The sequence below is a fragment of the Dendropsophus ebraccatus genome, chromosome 1 (genome assembly GCF_027789765.1).
Source record: "Dendropsophus ebraccatus isolate aDenEbr1 chromosome 1, aDenEbr1.pat, whole genome shotgun sequence".
In the NCBI taxonomy this organism is placed as follows: domain Eukaryota; kingdom Metazoa; phylum Chordata; class Amphibia; order Anura; family Hylidae; genus Dendropsophus; species Dendropsophus ebraccatus.
The window spans coordinates 134493628-134511990 of record NC_091454.1 but is presented as its reverse complement, the minus strand read 5'-3'; the positions used below and the strand labels follow the sequence as shown (position 1 = coordinate 134511990).

At 37.4% G+C, this 18363-nt stretch overlaps 1 protein-coding gene across 1 annotated transcript in view; it reads right to left on the bottom strand.

Annotated features, from left to right (window-relative positions):
• The window catches only part of LOC138783311 (collagen alpha-1(VII) chain-like), a 236647-nt gene that overhangs the window by 118829 nt on the left and 99455 nt on the right, over window positions 1-18363 (bottom strand). The window contains exons 51-66 of the mRNA XM_069957875.1: window positions 16738-16773; window positions 16117-16161; window positions 15767-15838; window positions 15613-15648; window positions 15012-15038; window positions 14889-14930; window positions 14714-14794; window positions 13224-13262; window positions 11596-11634; window positions 11182-11244; window positions 10742-10774; window positions 9278-9349; window positions 7094-7123; window positions 5058-5093; window positions 2912-3040; window positions 2422-2529 (exon numbers count right to left, since the gene is read on the bottom strand). Of these exons, the coding sequence (XP_069813976.1) occupies window positions 2422-2529; window positions 2912-3040; window positions 5058-5093; window positions 7094-7123; window positions 9278-9349; window positions 10742-10774; window positions 11182-11244; window positions 11596-11634; window positions 13224-13262; window positions 14714-14794; window positions 14889-14930; window positions 15012-15038; window positions 15613-15648; window positions 15767-15838; window positions 16117-16161; window positions 16738-16773 (888 nt within the window). The remainder of the gene's footprint in view (window positions 1-2421; window positions 2530-2911; window positions 3041-5057; window positions 5094-7093; window positions 7124-9277; window positions 9350-10741; window positions 10775-11181; window positions 11245-11595; window positions 11635-13223; window positions 13263-14713; window positions 14795-14888; window positions 14931-15011; window positions 15039-15612; window positions 15649-15766; window positions 15839-16116; window positions 16162-16737; window positions 16774-18363) is intronic.

Below are 18363 nucleotides of genomic sequence, written 5' to 3'. Positions count from 1 at the left end.
AGTGGGTTCAAAAACAAAGCATGACCTTTGCAAAAATAAGAGGTACAGACGAAGGTCCAACACTGTGTGGCAAAGAATGCACCAATATTTGGCTCGATATTCTTGTGCACTTTAAGCAAGCTAAAAGTTAGTCTAAACTTAGACACTCTTCAGATGCAACAGATTTATCATACAGCTTGCACCACATTGATCAATCTGGTGCTTTTGAAGATCGTCTTGTCTACTTTAGGTTTGCAGATAGAAAGTTTCAGTACCTCTGCACGAATTTCACTAACTTAGAAATGATTGTGTATTTGATTCCGGCTGCACAGACCTTGCTGGATGTTGAATCATGGAAAATGTAAAAGAACTGTCAATGGATCTGTGACCAAATGTAGTTCAATATAATAAATAAGAAAAAGGATATAAAAGCTTGCATGGTACAGCTGTCAGGATAATGCCATTGCAGCATTAACACCACAAAATGGCCCTCACCTACAATAAGCCAACCAGCACCAAGAGATGATGCAAGATTGGGGTGTCATAAAAAACACAAAAAAGCAGCGAGCACTGGGGATCTGGCACCATCAAGCGTGGCTTATTTTTGTTTTTACAACAATCAGGAACATTTAAAATAAAAAATCTGCCCACAAAAATCCCATTAAAGTAGAAGTCTGGCGATTGCTAAAATCCTGCAGCCGGCAGGAGGAGAGGGGAAATTAATTGCAAGTAGGCACTTACCTATCCTAGTGCCCGAAGTGACCCCTGCCGGAAGTCATTTTTCCTTGAATTGTTATAAGGTCCCAACTTGGGGCAAAATTCCTTTCTCGGCTGCTGAAATGGCCGCTGAGCCAATCAGTGACTGGAGCAGCATCTCGCCTCAGTCACTGACTGGCTGAGCGGCCATTCCATCAGACAGGTTATGACGTGGAAACTCCAGAGATCACGGAGCCTGGTGGGGGTCCCGTGGCTGCTCCCGTCACTCACCACGGGCACAAGGACAGGTAAGTGCCTACTTGCAATCAATTTTCCCCCTCCCCCTGCTGGCTGCAGGATTTTAGCAACTGCCTGACATTTGTCGTTGTGACCATAACGACAAATGAACGTTATTGTCCCAATCATAAACTTTTTATTTGGAGAGGAGTCAACAAGGTTTCTAAAGAGAGCCAAACATTGCCTCTCCTCTACTGAAAAGCAGGTAAGTGGATTTCTTATGTTTTGGGGATCTCTCAGCTACACTGTACAAGGAACATGGGGAGAATTTATGACATTATGAGTGCAGCATCTTATAAGAGAAAAATTAGAGGAGAATTTACAGTAATTGTCTATGAAAGACAGGGTGAACATTCCAAAATGATGATCTGAAACACAAGGTCAAGTCACCGCTTCAGTGGCTGCAGTAGAAGAAAGTGAGGGGTTCTGTTATGGCTATCACAGCCTCCTGACCATACAGATTATGCTATAGAACCAACAGATTTACAGGATTTGGTGTTTGCCAAGAGAAATGTGAATTTTACCCCAAGAGAAAACAAAGGACCTCATTCCCAATTCTTACAAAAGTCTGATGCCATTGATGCTAATGGAGGCAATGCACAATTTTAGGAACTGAGAATATGGAAATTGTTGAACCAGAATAATTTCCTTTATTGCTATAGTGTGCTTAAAGAGGGTTCTATTCTGTGATGTATAGTAGTTTCATTTCAAACACATTATAAATTACTGTACATACATGTGTTCTGTTTGATCACCCATGTTCTTCTGAAAATCAATATACATCTTATAAAGTCTGCAATATGTAGACTGGATTCTGTCTGGAATATGGCAAAGCTGTAAAACCATTAAATTTACAGGTATTAGCTTTCTTGATTACATTTTTTCGATTTAAAGCCTTGTGTGCACATAACACAGCTCCATTTTGTTATAAGTTTTACTAGGGCACCTAAAGAAGTTCATGGGCCTTTACTGTTACTTTATATAGCTTCAATTTCATTATGTGTCAGAATTTTTATTTTATTTACATCAGATTTTGTAAGAACTATAATGGTCTGTATGGTCTCTCAGAGACAATACAACTAAACAAAACTTACCTATTTCTATTTCCCATATACATATAACAAAAACTATAATATTTCAAGATGTCCATGCCTATGAAATCCTCGCACTGTCATGTGTTTATAGTATAAATATATTAAATATTAGCAATATAGTAAGGATGGTCCGAACCTGCCGAGGTTTGGGTTCGTATGAACCCGAACGCTCGGCATCAGATTCCCGCTGTCTGGCCGCTCCGTGCAGCGGGTGGATACAGCGGGAGGACTGCCTGGAAAACTGGGATACAGCCTATGGCTATGGCTGTATCCCAGTTTTCCAGGCGGTCCTCCCGCTGTATCCACCCTCTTTAGTCACTAGCCAGAAGAGGTGCTTTGCTCCTTCAAGCTGTACCTGTGTTTGTATTTCTGCACCTCCAGCTGTGAATGTGTTTTCCAGAATTGTACTCAAATTTAAATCCTCATCTTCTGTTTCATTTGAAATTTCATGTTTTGTGGCACCCTGTAATGTGATATAATAAAATCAAGACATGTGAGATGGCCATAGATTCTGCTCTTGGTAAGGATAGTTGGATTTGTACTTTGCACAATACTTGCACATTACATTAATATTTTGTAAATGACAATATTTTAGCACTGCTTCTTGTTATGCTATGTGTTATTCTTCATATTTATGGTGCTCGCCTGTAATATATTGTATCATTTTCACTTTAATTTAAGGCTTTATCATATTCACTGTTATTTATTGTACTTCTGTAGGCTTTTAACAGTGGTTTACAACATTTTTCATAGTTCATATTCATCTTTTGGCATTTTGATAATTTTATCTTTATTCTTATTTTTGTCTGGTGCCTGGATCTATGTTGTGGATATATATAACTTACGATATTGTCTGTGGAATGTTTTAAATTCTGTTTCTTCTTTGCAGTTCGATCCTTCTTAGAAAAATGCTGAAAAAAATCTGCCACTCCATTTTGTATGAGATGATCAGTTAATTCCTTCAGGAGATTCAACTAAAACAGAATAATACATTAATTTGGTTTGGAAAAATGCTATAAAAATGGCATGAAATATAATGGATAAATGCTAGTACTTGTAATAAATGAAGTTCTGACTAGTAACGAATAATGTTTACTCTAAATTCAACTATGATATAAAAGATATAAAAATTAAGAAATCCTCAGGAACTCTGTATGATATAACTTAAAAAGCCAAGGTCATTCCTGAGCTTGTAAACCACTTAAAAGGTTTCTGTTGTTCTAACTTTCAAAAAAGAGACTAAACGCAGGAAGTCCCAGTCATCTGTGCGCTCAAAGAGAAGGCAATCCAATCATCTGATTGACGGACACAATGAACTACAACACAATGGGCTGGCCAGGACTTCCTGTGTTTAGTCTCTTTTTTTAAAGCAGCACAAGACTAAAGCTGCCTTCGGGAGACTGGACCTGGATACAAGTATAGCTTTGTTTTAAAGCATGATAAAAGATATAAATTGCAAACGTGCTTTATATCACATCCCCTGTTGATTTAGATTTTAAAGGTTCTAATGGCAGTGACAATTTAAAACACATAGCATCGACTATAGGAAACCTACCATCTATTAATGATAAGTATTTGTTTCATGGAAAACCTACTAATTATGAGAATGGGTGTCTCTTGTCACTAGAGTTAAAGCTTCAATAAAGCTACAGTGCATATTTTCATCTGCAGCTCTATTCACACACAATGGAACTGCCAAAGATGGCAGGAGTGCAGTACCTGTCTATCTTTGGCAGTTCGATACCATCTATTTGCTAGAAAAATACACAAAATTAGCAGCATCAAATGATATACTAAATTTATCAGGTTATCCGACCTTTGTAAAAAAAACAAATGAAAAATCTGATTCACCTCTCCAGTTCTCGAGTAATCAAGCTCAATACTCTATAGTCTAGATGCCATACTACTGGTATTATGGTTTGCATTGCTAAATAGTGATGGCCGTATTACAACACCTGACTGCCAATGTCACTGATTGGCTGCAGAATCACTTGTCAGTCCCATCTAAAAGACTTAGGGGGACCCGTGAATGATTTGCATTGGATCGCCAGGAGATTGGAGGGTAAATAAGGCTTTTTTTGTTTGTTTCACATTTATTTTATTTAAAGGCCGCACAACACCTTTTATAGATATGAGATATACAAATTTTCTTAGCATATTTAAGCCCCACATTTTTTCAATAAAATCTTGCCCACATCCCATTATCGAGCAAAGTGCATGTCGTCTAAAAGGTGTCTACAACACAAAATGTTAGCCAGTATTTTGTTCAATTGATTGCAGTTTACGACCATGGGGCAAGCTTGGAAAAAACAGGAGACAGTGGCAATTAGGTGAGCTTCCTGGTTTCCTTCTGATTAATCGGTGATGGGTGCTCTTTAAACAATCAGAGCATTTGGCTCTGTATTAAAGGAGAATTTTTTTTTTTTATACAGCATGTAATTAAAAACTTCCATATATTATGTTAGATATTGATATTATATTCTTCTACAAGTTCATGGGGATTCCTTAGTAATGTTTTTTTAACATAGGTGAGGGAATCCAATCTAAGCCAACTGCTTTATGAAATGTCTGAAATTCACTTTAGAAATGATACTAGAAGTGATACTGTCAACCCCCTTCATTTATTCAGTTACCAGTGTCACCTAGGTGGGGCTTCACAGCAGTTGGGCCCAATCTGTCATAAAGCCCTGCCAAGGTGACACTGTCCGATTAAAGGAGGCAATTTTAAGGGGTAAGAGTAAGGGGGGGGGAGGTGACAGTACCACTTTGAAAAAAATGTAACACATACTCTCAAACTACAGCCTTTTGTTCTTTTCACTACCTTCTCCTGCCCCCGCCAAAAGCTTCATGTCATTCAATTAGTACCACAATGTAGTATTGGAGTGGACATTTAAATTCCCTCCTTACCTCAAACATACTGTTTCCTTGAATCATAGAGCTAATGCCCTGAAACAGGCAGCTATGAATCATGTGATTACTCTACCTACTTACCTTAATACCATATGATTCTAACAGCAACTCCAAATCCTAATAAGAAAAACATAAGGCAAAGCTAAGAAGTTTAAAAATTTTAAATTTAAATGATGGATATTTGCTGTGGTGTACATTTTGCACCTCGCAAATCTATGAACACAATAAATGATTTGATGGAAAACATTTATTATCTTGTCTTGAAAATAACAGTAATAGGAGTAATAAATGTGGTACTGTATACCAGAACATTTTAGAGTGCAGCAACTAAACTAAAAACAAAAGACTGTAGCCAACTACTATATAGTAATGCAGGCCATATAGAGTTAGGCCGTAACTACACCACATTCTTCATAATTTTCTGTCCTCCTGAAAACCTTAGAAAGTGATGGAAACAGCACAGAAATAGAACAATGACAGCAGGGAGAGCACACAAGGAGGCTGTTTTAGCTGTCCTAGTTTTATACTGTAATACTTTCTGACTGAGTAGACCATCTAATACTGGTATACTATTCTGTGTGTCAGATGCTTTTTTTTCTGGGTCACACAAGGATAGCACTAGTCCTAAAAATCACTTTTGGGTAGGTGTGGATTAATGCTAGTACTCCTTGTGCATACTCCAATAACATAAACTGTGGCACAGTATACAACTGTGTATACTAGCTATATACCAGTACCAGTATACTGAACCACTATCAGCATACCGTTTAATACTGGTATTTTGTATGTAATACAATTCTGTGTGTGTGTGTCACTCTGTCAGATTACTAGCACTTTTGGGTGTTTGTTAGCTAGCCGCCTACCTAACTATTAAAACTTAGCCCTACACTACCTCTTTCTCTGCTCCAACAGCTCTCCCTGTCAGCTAACAAAACACAAGTGAATGGAGCATTGGGTGACCTGGGTCTATATCCAACCAGGTCACTTGACGTGGCCAGTCAATTACTGCTAGACCAGCAGCAGGATGTGGCAGCCCCTTACCTGCATGTTTATTGGCTAATTTAAGATGCCAAACATGCAGAGAGGAGACTTGCTATTTTAAATGAATACCATATGATACTTGTTAGAGTGTAAAGTACTTTAGCACCCCAATACTCAAGTAAGTAGTATATTCGCTCATCTCAAATTAAAAACAATTATAAATCACATATCGAATATGAACCTATTACAACAATACCTGTACCCCAATATAAAAAAGAAAACAGAAAAAGCTCACAGCTCAGCCTTCCCCTCCCTATTGAATTACATTTTTTTAGGTAACAAAGGTTACAGAGCATGCTAACAAATATGTCCCATTCAAACAGAAGGGTCTGGAGATGTTTACTTTGTCAGGCAAGATAAAATAATAACAAATACAATTTAAAACATTACAAGAAGAAATTAAAAGCATATACAAAAAAAAAAAACATTTTAGTATCTGTCTATAATCAGTTGTAGGGATGGTCCAAACCTGCCGAGGTTCGGGTTCGCACTCCCAGTATCTAAAGTACAGTATTGTGCTAATTTAAAATTCAGCCTGTATATAGTGTGAGCATCTTCCTGGGGGTGGGCAGTTGGCTGTGTGTGCAGGAGGATCGCAGCAGGCATTTAGTGCAAGGCAGGGAGAGAAGTAGAGACAGATAGGGTCAGAAAGAAGAGGATAGAAGGGTACATTGTGGGTGGCTGTGGGTGCTGTGAAGCCAGTGTCCAGTCAAACCAGTCTGTGGGTGCTGTTAAGGCAGTGTCCACTCAAACAAGTCTGTGGGTGCTGTTAAGCTAGTGTCCACTCAATTCAGTCTGTGGGTGCTGTGAAACCAGTGTCCACTCAAACCAGTCTGTGGGTGCTGTAAAGCCAGTGCCCACTCAAGCCAGTCTGTGGGTGATGTGAAACCAGTGTCCAATCAAACCCAGTGGGTGCTGTGAAGGCTGTATCCACTCAAACCAGTCGACCAATGTCTACTGCTGTCCAAACTTGACATTTTCTAATTTTGATACAAAAGCTAATGAACAAAACATTACTCTGCAATTTTTTCCTTGGCTACCTCTTTATTGTAATGATGTAAGGTTTATTTTCTTACCTTCATTTCTACATTTTTTCCAGGAGCACCCTTAATACAAAAAGACAAAATAAAATGTATGTAGATTTCACAAGCTACATTATATTTTCATATCTGATTGTGATTAGTAGGAAAGATAATAATCTGCTCAAATTAAACATGTGAAGCTTTATTCTTATTTATACATAGCAGCATCTCTGCATCTAACTTTACTTCATAATAGATTACATATCCATGGTATCAGGCAGAAAGCTCTAGTGTCATATGCCACAGTCAAATCCCCTTCCATTTAGTTCCTACATTATACCAACATACATTTTGTACATAAGTAAGAAGTAAAGGGCAGATGTAAGATAGTATAACTACAAGATTAGGCTGTGTATAGTTTGCTTGTTGCCTGTTACAATGGAGACACATAGACCCACATAGTTGTTCGTAGAAAGTGGTAGGATATTTTAAATTAGAACCTATTGAAATATATTTTCTATTTCCGATGCATTGAGACAATAAAATAGTTGTGAAGGTGTACAGCATTCTAACTGAATCCAATGTGGGTTAGGGTAGGGAGGGCTTGAATGCATAGGCTCCCAACACAGACTTATTAGAGAAATACTAGAGAAGCATCTTCAGCGCAATCCCACAGAATTCAATTATTTATTTGGAAACATGAAAATACAAGCAAAATAGAACCTCCAGCTGGTCACAGAGACAACTGATGCATTTCTACTGTATAACGCTAGATAATAACTAAGAGCATTGTATGCTAAAAATGCATCAGTCTGATCTGTGACCAGCTGGAGGTTCTATTTTGTTTGTATTGTTTCCAAATAAATGATTGAATTGTATGGGATTGTGCTGAAGATTCTTTTCTGATATTTCTGAAGGAGCATTTTATCAAGGTGACTTAGGTTGTGTTCACACATTTAGATTTTAATGCGATTTTGCTGTAATTTTGGATAAATAGTAGCAAGAATGGCACTATTTTACTAAGATTTACACAATTGCTGTAAGTGGCTTTGTTTTTTTCACAAGGTTTTTTAAGCTCCGTTTTACATGACGTTTGTCATTTTGAGTCTAAAATAACGGACATAATTTAGCAGCCTGGCTTCCCCTTAAGGCCCTATTACACTAAACGATTATTAGCTGTATTTGACCGATATTGGCACGGCCAATAATTGTCTAATGTAATTGAAGACAACGATCAGCAATCAATCATTGCTGTTGTTGGTCTTTCAACATGTTGAAAGACAAACAACCAACATAGCAACAATCTGCTGCTGTTGCACCGTGGATTAGGAGTGGCGGCAGCAGACCGCCGCTACCCTCTATAGGCTGCCTGGACGATCTAGTGATCGCCCGAGCGGCCCCCTCCGCAGCTTCTCGCACCTCTCCACTGCCCCCCCAGCTCTCACCCACTCACTGCCGACACATGTAATAGCTGCGGCAGCGAGCGGGGAACGAGGAGCAAATGAGCTCTGACAGCCCTTGTGAGCTCCTCAATATTGCCTTGTGTAATAGGGACTTCCGTATAACGACTGGTGTTTGTACATTATTCTAGTTTAGGTGGACTAATTGGCCTTTGGGTGTGTCTTAATTGAAAAGTCCGTTAAATTTAATAGTAAAAACGGAAAAAGAACGGTGACAAAAGAAAAACTGTGCGTGAACAACTAATTAAAATATCCGCTGTTTGCATAAGACGTTCGAATATAATGATCATGTTCATTATTTTGACGTCTACAGTAAAAACGTCCATTATTCAATACATTGTGGGCATTGGAAGTCCGTCTTTCCATTGATTTTAATGCATTGCCATTGCAGTCAGTTAAACACAGCAATAACGGATATATTTTTAAATATCAAAATAAGCTGCCTGTTCTCTATTTTTGACATTGTGTGAACATAGCTAAACAGTGGATTTTTTGCAATAATTCTGTGAAAATCTATGCAAATTCAGGACAAAAACTCAACAAAAAAAGAAATAAGGGAACAGAGCTTTAGTTCCACAATGCTTGTCATAACAGTATTGGTTGAACACAACATGCCTTATTATCTTCTAGCAGATTTAGTGGGCAAAGCACCAATAAATGAATATCATAATGCCTAAAACATGTTGGTTTAATATGTCAAAATATTAGATATACTAATAATACATATTACTTGTTAAAACAACTTGAAACATAAAAAATACAAAGTATCTTTTATTACCTGTGGTCCCGGTGGCCCAGGGGGGCCCACTGGTCCCACATCACCACGATCCCCCTTTACCCCAGCAGCACTCTGTAAAAATACATGAGGTGGTATTATTTCTTTGGCAAACACAAATATATACTATAACAATCTAGCGCGGAAGATATGTATTTTTTTTTTATAGCTCATAGGATTATTTTGCCTTCTAAAAAGAAGTCACAAAAGGCAATGGTATTGGTTACTCATGATGCATGTTTTTGTGGCTTTTTTCAAACTTTTTTTTTGGTCACGTTTTCCAGTGGCATTTCCCTAATTATAAATCATGTGAGTTTTTGATCATTTGATTCAAGGCATTCTATTAAATAATAGAAGGTAATAATAAAATATTACTCACAATTTTTATTGTTTAATTTATTTCTGTTAAATCTAGAGAATATTTAAAGTGTCACTGTCATTATAAAAAAAACCTTTTCACATAGTGTAGTGACATATCAAATATCGTGATCGATCAGGGTCTGAGTATTCAGACTCAAACCCTTCTCTAGCTGGGAGAGGTGCATGGTTGTGCACTTCTTTTCCCAGCTCCCTGCGAACTTATGCACAAGACAAAGTCTATTATAAAGTAACACCTACACTCAAATAAGTTACTTAACCCCTTAAGCACACAGTGGACTTTGGCATCAAGGACAGAGCCAGTTTTTATTTTTGCACCCTTTTTCCTTCTCGCCTTCTAAGAGTCCTAACTTTTATTTTTCCATCTACAGGGCCAATTTTTGTGGTGTTCCATTTTTACGCACTGCACTTTATGGTAAAACTGACATGTTATTCTGTAGGTTGGTCTGAATACAACAATTTCCATGTTTTCATCTAATATTTGACTACTTTTAAGGCTATGTTCACACGTTTTTTGAGGCAAAAATATGGCCATATTTTTAGAATTAGGGGACTGTTTGCACCATGCTCTATTGTTTTTATTGGTACCATACTGGTGTAGACAGGGAAAGGATTGCTTATACTGTTCAATGCTATGTCACGGATATCTAGCAAAGGCAGCCACCTGCCATGATAACAAGTCAGCACCCCACAACTGCATTGTGGGAATTCCGACAAGTCACCTGGGTCCCCATGGGAGCTGCCATTTTGGCTTTTAAATGCTGCCATCACGGATAGAGACATTGAACAGGTTAAATGACCAACATCATTACTTTTTGACAGGTTACTAAAATATAATCCAGCATATTTCTCAAAATGTGATGTAAATGTGGCCATACTATAAAGCTAGGAAACCTAACACAATCTTAGCTTATTGCACAGCTAGCATGCTGCACTATTCTTCCTGGTAAAAATAACATCCACTACAAACCTCATGTCATGAATCCTATAAAAATTAAACCCATGACTGTATGACTGTAAGTATGAACAGTGTCATTATTCTTGGTCATATTGTTAATTTACATAGTTATTTGTTCCACAAATACTTACATCTCCTGGGTCCCCTTTTTGTCCAGGCTCTCCCTGAAAATGACACAATCCATGTTTACATTTATTAATTGCAACAATTTGTATAAAAATTATTCTTTTCCTGGACTGCTGTTCACTTGGGGGATGCCAGTGTATTGGGTGTGAGCCTTGTGCCTGGGTGTGATCCTTGTGAGCCTTTGTGTCTGAACACAGTAATAACGGTCAGCTGAACAATAATTCCTCTGACAGTTTTCTCCTCTGATTTTGTTTGGATACTACCAAGGTGTTTGGAAACCGAGGTATTACTGTATAATGTCATTTATTTTAAAAAGTAACTGAAGAAAAATATAAAAATATTGTACTAAATATATTAAAATTCTACTTTTACTCCTGTCACACATTCTATGCCTTGTACTTCATGTGACCCACCTTTATATTAAAATAAATGAACTATATACAACCTTTCGTCCAAGTGTTCCATGGATTCCATCTTTGCCATCTTTCCCAGGTGACCCCAGACTCCCCTATATGGAAAACAATTCAGGTATAAAATCCAATGGGAAAAAACAGTACATACAATAAATGTGTACTTATTTATTCTCTCTCTCTCTCATAATGGCATTGATAAACTACAATTCTTCAATATCTTTAGCACTCATACATCCTCTTATAAACACATTGCCACCAGCATACTTTACTGTGGTGATTCTCAACATACCTCCCCAGCTCTAGAAAGCCAAATATTTAGCATGCCAGTTTTAAGGTTTCAGATGAGGAGTACTTATATATGCTTTGTACTATATAACATAACATTACATTTTATATATTATTTTATAAAATGAAATATTAGGTTTTTATTGCTATATCATTGCTACCTTTTCTCCTTTCTCTCCTTTTTCTGGAACAGATTCTACCTGTAGACACAAAGAAGCATTAGAACACATCTTTATTTAAGTGAATTGCCTAGGATTAAAGCGTAACTGTCATTTCAGTGTAATTTTTCTGAATAAAAATAAATATCTATAGTACAAGCGATTTTAAGAAACTCTGTAATAGGTTTTATTTACCAAAAGAGTTTCCTTCTGTACTAAAAAAGCTGTTTTTCTAGCTCCCCCCTGACTTCAGAAGAAGCAGGATTTCTGTGTCCATTATGTGTCTATGTAGAGGGGAGGGGCTGAGAGGAGTGAGTGAGCACGGAGCAGTCCTGCACAGCACAACACCCTGAAATCTTCTCTCAGCAAGGTTCTAGATAAGCACTGACCTTTCTGACCCCTGAATCCAGCGTTTTAGGTGCCCAGAGAGTCTACAAACAGCTGACCTTCATGTCTCCTCTTCCTGCTACCTCATCTCCCTCGGCCCCTCCCCCCTTCATAGGGATATAATGGAGACAGCAGAACCCGTCTTCACTGGCTTCTCTGTAATGAAGACGTGTTTGCCTGATAATGTACAGATAAGAAGTGAGGGGGGAAGGCTGGGAGATTGCTTTTTGAGTACAGAAAGAGACGCTTTAAGACATAATGGGAGACTTCTCAAAGGAACAGTAGAGCAATTGACTGCAGCTCTATTTTAACAGAGGAACTCGGGGCACCTGTCTTCAAGATCAACAAGGCACTAACAGTCAGACCTCTCACAGTCAATGTACACTAATTCTCTATCCACAGGATAGGGGATAAGCCTTAATGGTAGGACAACCCCAATAAAAACCCAAACTAACAACATAATATGATGCTGTTAGTACATTTTATTTATTGTGTGAAACTGGTCTCATGGGGAGTGGCTAGAGAGAAATGTATGATAAATGTGTTTTTTTTCCTAATATATTGTAAACTCTAGAAGGGGTATTCCGGTCAGGTAAAATACATGTTGAATCATCCCCCGTCCTGGAGACTAACAATTCACTTTGAACTCCCTCATACCCCCTCCTTTCAGAGATTGCTTATGTAAACAGTATGCTTTGCCGGCTGTCTCTGCACTCTGTAATGCTGGAGGGGTTAATCACAGTGACTCAGATTAACCCTTCCAACATCACAGAGTGCAGAGACAGCCAGCCAGCCAGTGCCACTGTTTAAATGAGCTGTCCCGGAAGCGAGGGGGAAGGAAGGAGATCAGAGCGGGGATGGAGTAAACAGTTCACACACAGTTTTCTGTGCCTTCAGCAGAAAGCAGCAGGTTCAAAACTGTAGGGAGGAGACTGAAAAGATAATAACAAGTATAGAACAAATTGTCTCAATGAGGGGGAGGATTCAACATGCATTTTACCCAACTAAAATACCCCTTTAAGTGCGGGAATTTCTCTCCTTTTGTCTTATTTATTTATTTAAATAATTTGTCATTTTACTTGTTTGGCAGTTTCCCAGTTGTAAAAAGATATTTTGATGACATATACATAATAAAAATTATATTATGAAGGTGATAAATCTATTTCACAAAATGCATATTATCTACAATTACCATATGCCTATGATGTCAAGACTAAATTGGGGTACGATTCAGTTGAACTCACCAAAGCATTGCCTGGAGGTCCCGGACGTCCTTCTGGGCCCTTAAATATGAAGCAGCCAGTTACTCATACCTTATATTTAATATAAATCCTAACATACATATTTAGCCCTGACACCCCACTGCTCCGTTGCGCCTCATGTTCACTTCCATCTGTTCCACAGATCTTCTCTATTCTTCTCAGCAACCACTTGGATGCAGGACATGCTGGCTTAGCCAATCACTGGTTAAAATAGTGTCCCGTCTCAGCCATTGATTAGCTGAGCTAACTTTCAAGTACTTGTCTCAGAGGCAGAAAGAAGAGAGAAGATCGGGGGAGCAGTTTGAAGTGAACTGGAGCTGGGAGGGAACAGGAAGGGACTGGGGACAGGTAAGTTTGGCGAATTGTATGTTTTTTGTCTACAACCCCTACCCCAGAGCATATTCATTTTTAAACTAGAGCTGAAATACCCTTTAAAGGACCAAGACAAGTTTTTTTTAACTTAACAAGGTGTCTCTTTGTATTGTAATAATTTTAATGCTTTAACTTATCCAAGGGATTCAGAGATTTTTTTTTCTTGACAATATTAGGCTATGTTCACACAATGTCAAAATTAATGAAAAGGCATCTGATTTTCATATTTAAAAAAAAACGTCAGTTTTTGCCGCGATTTAACTGACTGCAATGGCAATGCATTGAAGTCAATGAGAAGACGTTTTTGCCGCGGACGTCAAAATAATGAACATGATCATTATTTTCGGGTGTCTTTTGCAAACAGCGGCCGTTCATTGTTAGTAGTTAACACAGTTTTTCTTTTGTCACCGTTCTTTCTCCGTTTTTACTATTAAATTCAATGGACTTTTCAATTAAGCCACACCCAAAGGCCAATTAGTAACTTAAACTAGAATAATTTACCAACACCAGTCATTGAACTAAGGGGAGGCCAGGCTGCTAAACAACGTCTGTTATTTTAGCCTTAAAATAACGGACGTCATTTTAAACGGAGCTGAAAAAACGTTGTGTGAACATAGTCGGTCTATGTACTATTGTTAATGGTAAATGTATGTTAATCAATACATTCAGCAGTTTTACATGAAAAACTAAATTTCATAAAACTTTTTTTTTTAATTAGCATTTAGCATGTGAGCTATCTCTGTGTCTGTGTTCTCAGCTGGGTCATTAGCTCTGCCAGAACTTCCCATATGATCAAGCTACAATGACTGTTCCAAATAAGTTCTCCACAAGGGGTGGAGACAGAAACTCCCATTAGAGTTACAGTAATTTAATAATAATTCAGCTGTCCTGATTATATTTTTAAAGCTTATGGCTTGTTTTCTGCAAGGGGGATGGGCTCCATTTTATCACTGTTCATCGATCAAACTTACATATTATCTTAATTCTTCAGGTCAGTATGGTTACAAGATACCCAATTTGTGTAGATTTTTTTTTTAATATGAGTTTGAGGACTACAATGAGAAGGATAGAAGTAAAGATCACTATCACTTCATTCTTACTCTTTGGCCTGGTGGTCCAGAATCTCCTTTTTCTCCTTTCAAACCCGAAATCCCTGGAGTCCCTAGTTCTCCCCGATCTCCCTAAAGTCAATTTAAAAAAGAATGTTTAAATATTTATACTTTTAATGAACAATCATAGAAAACCACATAATGCAAAAGAATTAAGAAACCTTACCTTTTCTCCTTTTACAAGTAAACTGTTATCCACCTTGGTAACCTACACATAAAAATATTAGTCACACACTCATTGGCAAATCAACACTGGTTATCCTACCATAGAAAAATGTTAACTACTCACAGTGGTTCCGGGTGGTCCTGGCTGCCCCTATGAAGAATAAATCATGTCTTAAAATTACCAAATAGCAATATTCTGTATTACTCGAGGCTACCACCTCAAATACATTCACAGTGGGGAAATATCTTTTAGGGATCCTAGGTGTATATACATAATAAGGCTATGTTCACACTGTGTAAGTACCATTGTGATTATGGCCATTGTTGATTACAGCCGTGATTACTACGGTACTTACGTAGTGCTGCACCTGAGGGAATCCCGGCTGAAGTGTATACACATAGTATACACTCTGGCCGTGATCCCTAGCGGCACTGCATGAAATTGACATGTCAGTTCCGGCCGCACGCTCCATTGTGTGCAGTGTGGAATTCTGATGCGGGCGCGCACGGATGCGCCCGCATCCCAATTCAGCGGCGGTAAAGATCTTCCGGCAGGGATGATCTTTTCTGACACTGGTCGTTTTCTGACACCGGCCGGTCTCTTACAAAGCGGGAACATGGCCTAACTCTATAAGGAGGCAGCACAAACGTGGGTGCATCAATGTTACCATAACTTCTTTGGGAAAGGTAGCAATTATTATAAAATACAGTATTTACTGACTTACAGGATCTCCTTTGTTTCCTTTTTTGCCATCAATACCCTATTAAAATATAAAGATGAAATTTTGGTAAAATTTTTAAGTTTTTGTTTCTTTTTGGTTGATTTTATTGTTGTCATACACAAATAACTAGTGACTAAAATAATAAAATCATCCTTACATCTTTTCCTGGTGGTCCCATCTCTCCTTTTTGTCCAGAATCACCAATACGGCCAGGAAGTCCTGTGGTGCCCTGGATAAATATAAAGAGTACTAATACAACAAACATTGGGAACATATCTCCTATGAAAGCCTAATGTATTATATACTAAATTAACTAAACTACTATAACTATTTTGAAGGTGTAATTTATAGGGTTAAATGTAAGTGATAAAATGGTCTATGAGAACCTTCTTACGTAATGTAAAATCTGAGACTAAAATATTATTCGGATACTGATGACACTACACAACCTATCATCAAGCAAGCCATAATTAGGTATCTAGCTACATAGAAATAGAAAAAGCTTACCCTCTGTCCTTTCTCCCCAGCTTCACCTTTTATCCCAGGTTCTCCCTAGGTAATAAAACAAGATATCAGTAAATTAATATAGAGATCTTCTTTATATAGCTTTAATGTAAAATGTTCCTCAAAGTATTTGTTATTAGATTAATTTTCCTTAGTAGTTATAAAATACTAGTTACTGTTTTCTGCCACAGATGAGAACAAAATTGAATGTTATACTGTATGTTTCTCTGTGATAAAAAGTGGTTAAACAGTTAAGAAAGCAAAAAGTAATTCTGACCAACATGGTTCCAACAGAATACACACTACTGAATAATGGAACTTCCAATGCCAATTAAAATTGACAATTCATAATTTGGTGCTGTTAGAATATGTTAGAATACAGTCAGAAAAAACTGCAAATAATATTCAATAGAAAAAATCTAGTGTACTAGCAACTATTTGTGGTCTGTTTTATGTGATATATATATATATATATATATATATATAAATTTATATAGGGGACACAAAATATATAGATAATGCAGCATATAGATGAAATACAACATAAACAGGCATGAAGCTGTGAAATGGTTGATGGTTAACCTTCTTACAAATAAGTAAGATCTCATTATATAGATTTATTACCTTCATTCCAGGATCACCTTTTAAACCTTGTTCCCCCTAAAGAAAAGAACAAAATTATTAAAATGTGTTTGATTAAAACATATTTTCTCAAATACTTCCACTGTAGTAAATATGGGTAGCAAACTATGGCACATTTTCAGACTGCATGATCTAACTTTATGCAATGTAAATATTATACAGGATTAGTATATCTGCCCCTAGGGTATAGAAATTAGTTTGTATTTTAGTATGGTGGTATGTAAGTTGTTAGCACAAATACATAAAACCAAAATATATAGAACTCATTTCTACATGTCATCTTACAACCCAATTCCACACATTAAGATAAAATGTAAATAAAAACACAATTGCGTAATTTGCAAATCTTATAGACCCATACATTACTCACAAAAAACATACTGCAAAGGGTGGTTTAAAATAAAATGAACCCAAGAACAAGAGGACACATTGAGAGGTTAGGGGAAAATCAAAAGGAATGTGAGAAAATATTGCTTTACTGAAAGAGTAGTAGATGCTTGGAACAAACTTCCAGCAGATGTTGGTAAAGCTAAAATAACTGAATATAAACTTTCCTGGGATAAACATATATCTATCCTACGATAATAAGAAGGGATATAATAAAAGGGCAGACTAGATAGACCAAGTGGTATTTTTCTGCTTACAATCTTTTGAATTGTGGTGAATGCATTTGGATGCAATTAGAGATTTTACTAATTGGCTATAGTCATAATTCTCTATTCCTCATTGCACAATTCTAAGAGAAATGACATGTGCCTTTTCACATGTAGTGTGCTTTATTCTCTAACATTGTTAACAAAAATCATTGAAACCAAAAAAAAGGGACAGCACCTTCTTCTGGGTCACATTTCTCTGGCCATCAAATGCCCTCCTTTAACTGATGAATATATTTGCATTAACACATTAACTGTATTACTCTGTACCTGGCCCTTAATTGTGCATACATTAGACATTATTTTATGATTTCAGGAAATGTGGGATTTAAAAATGTAGTTAACCCCTTAAGGACGGAGCCAATTTTCATTTTTGCATTTTCGTTTTTTCCTCCTTGTGTTTAAAAGGCCATAGCACTTGCATTTTTCCACCTAGAGACCCACATGAGCCCTTATTTTTTGCGTCACTAATTGTACTTTGCAATTGGACTGCGGCGGTTCAGAGCGGGGTCGCCGCGCGGCCCCACTCTGAACACCTCTTGGGGACATATGACGTATCGATACGTCATACGTCCCTAAGAGGTTAAAGGAGAAGTCCGGCTAAAAGTATTTTTTAATATGTTATTAATTATGGAAAGTTATACAAATTTCTAATGTACATTAATTATGAGAAATGCACATATACTGCTATTTCCCATAATTTATTAGATTATGGAGTGTTAGAATTATTTTAGAAAACGTGACGTCACGACGAAGGGTGTAATTCCTATGGAGTGTCCTGCTGGACACTCTATTGAATCAATGGATGTGTATGTAAAAATGTTATGTACAGTACATTTTGATTGAATACATTTATGGAATACTTTGGACACTTGCTCCCCAAAGTATCCCACAAATGTATTCAGTGAATACATTAGGAGGGCACCGAGCAGGGAGGGAGAGATGTGCCTGTGCA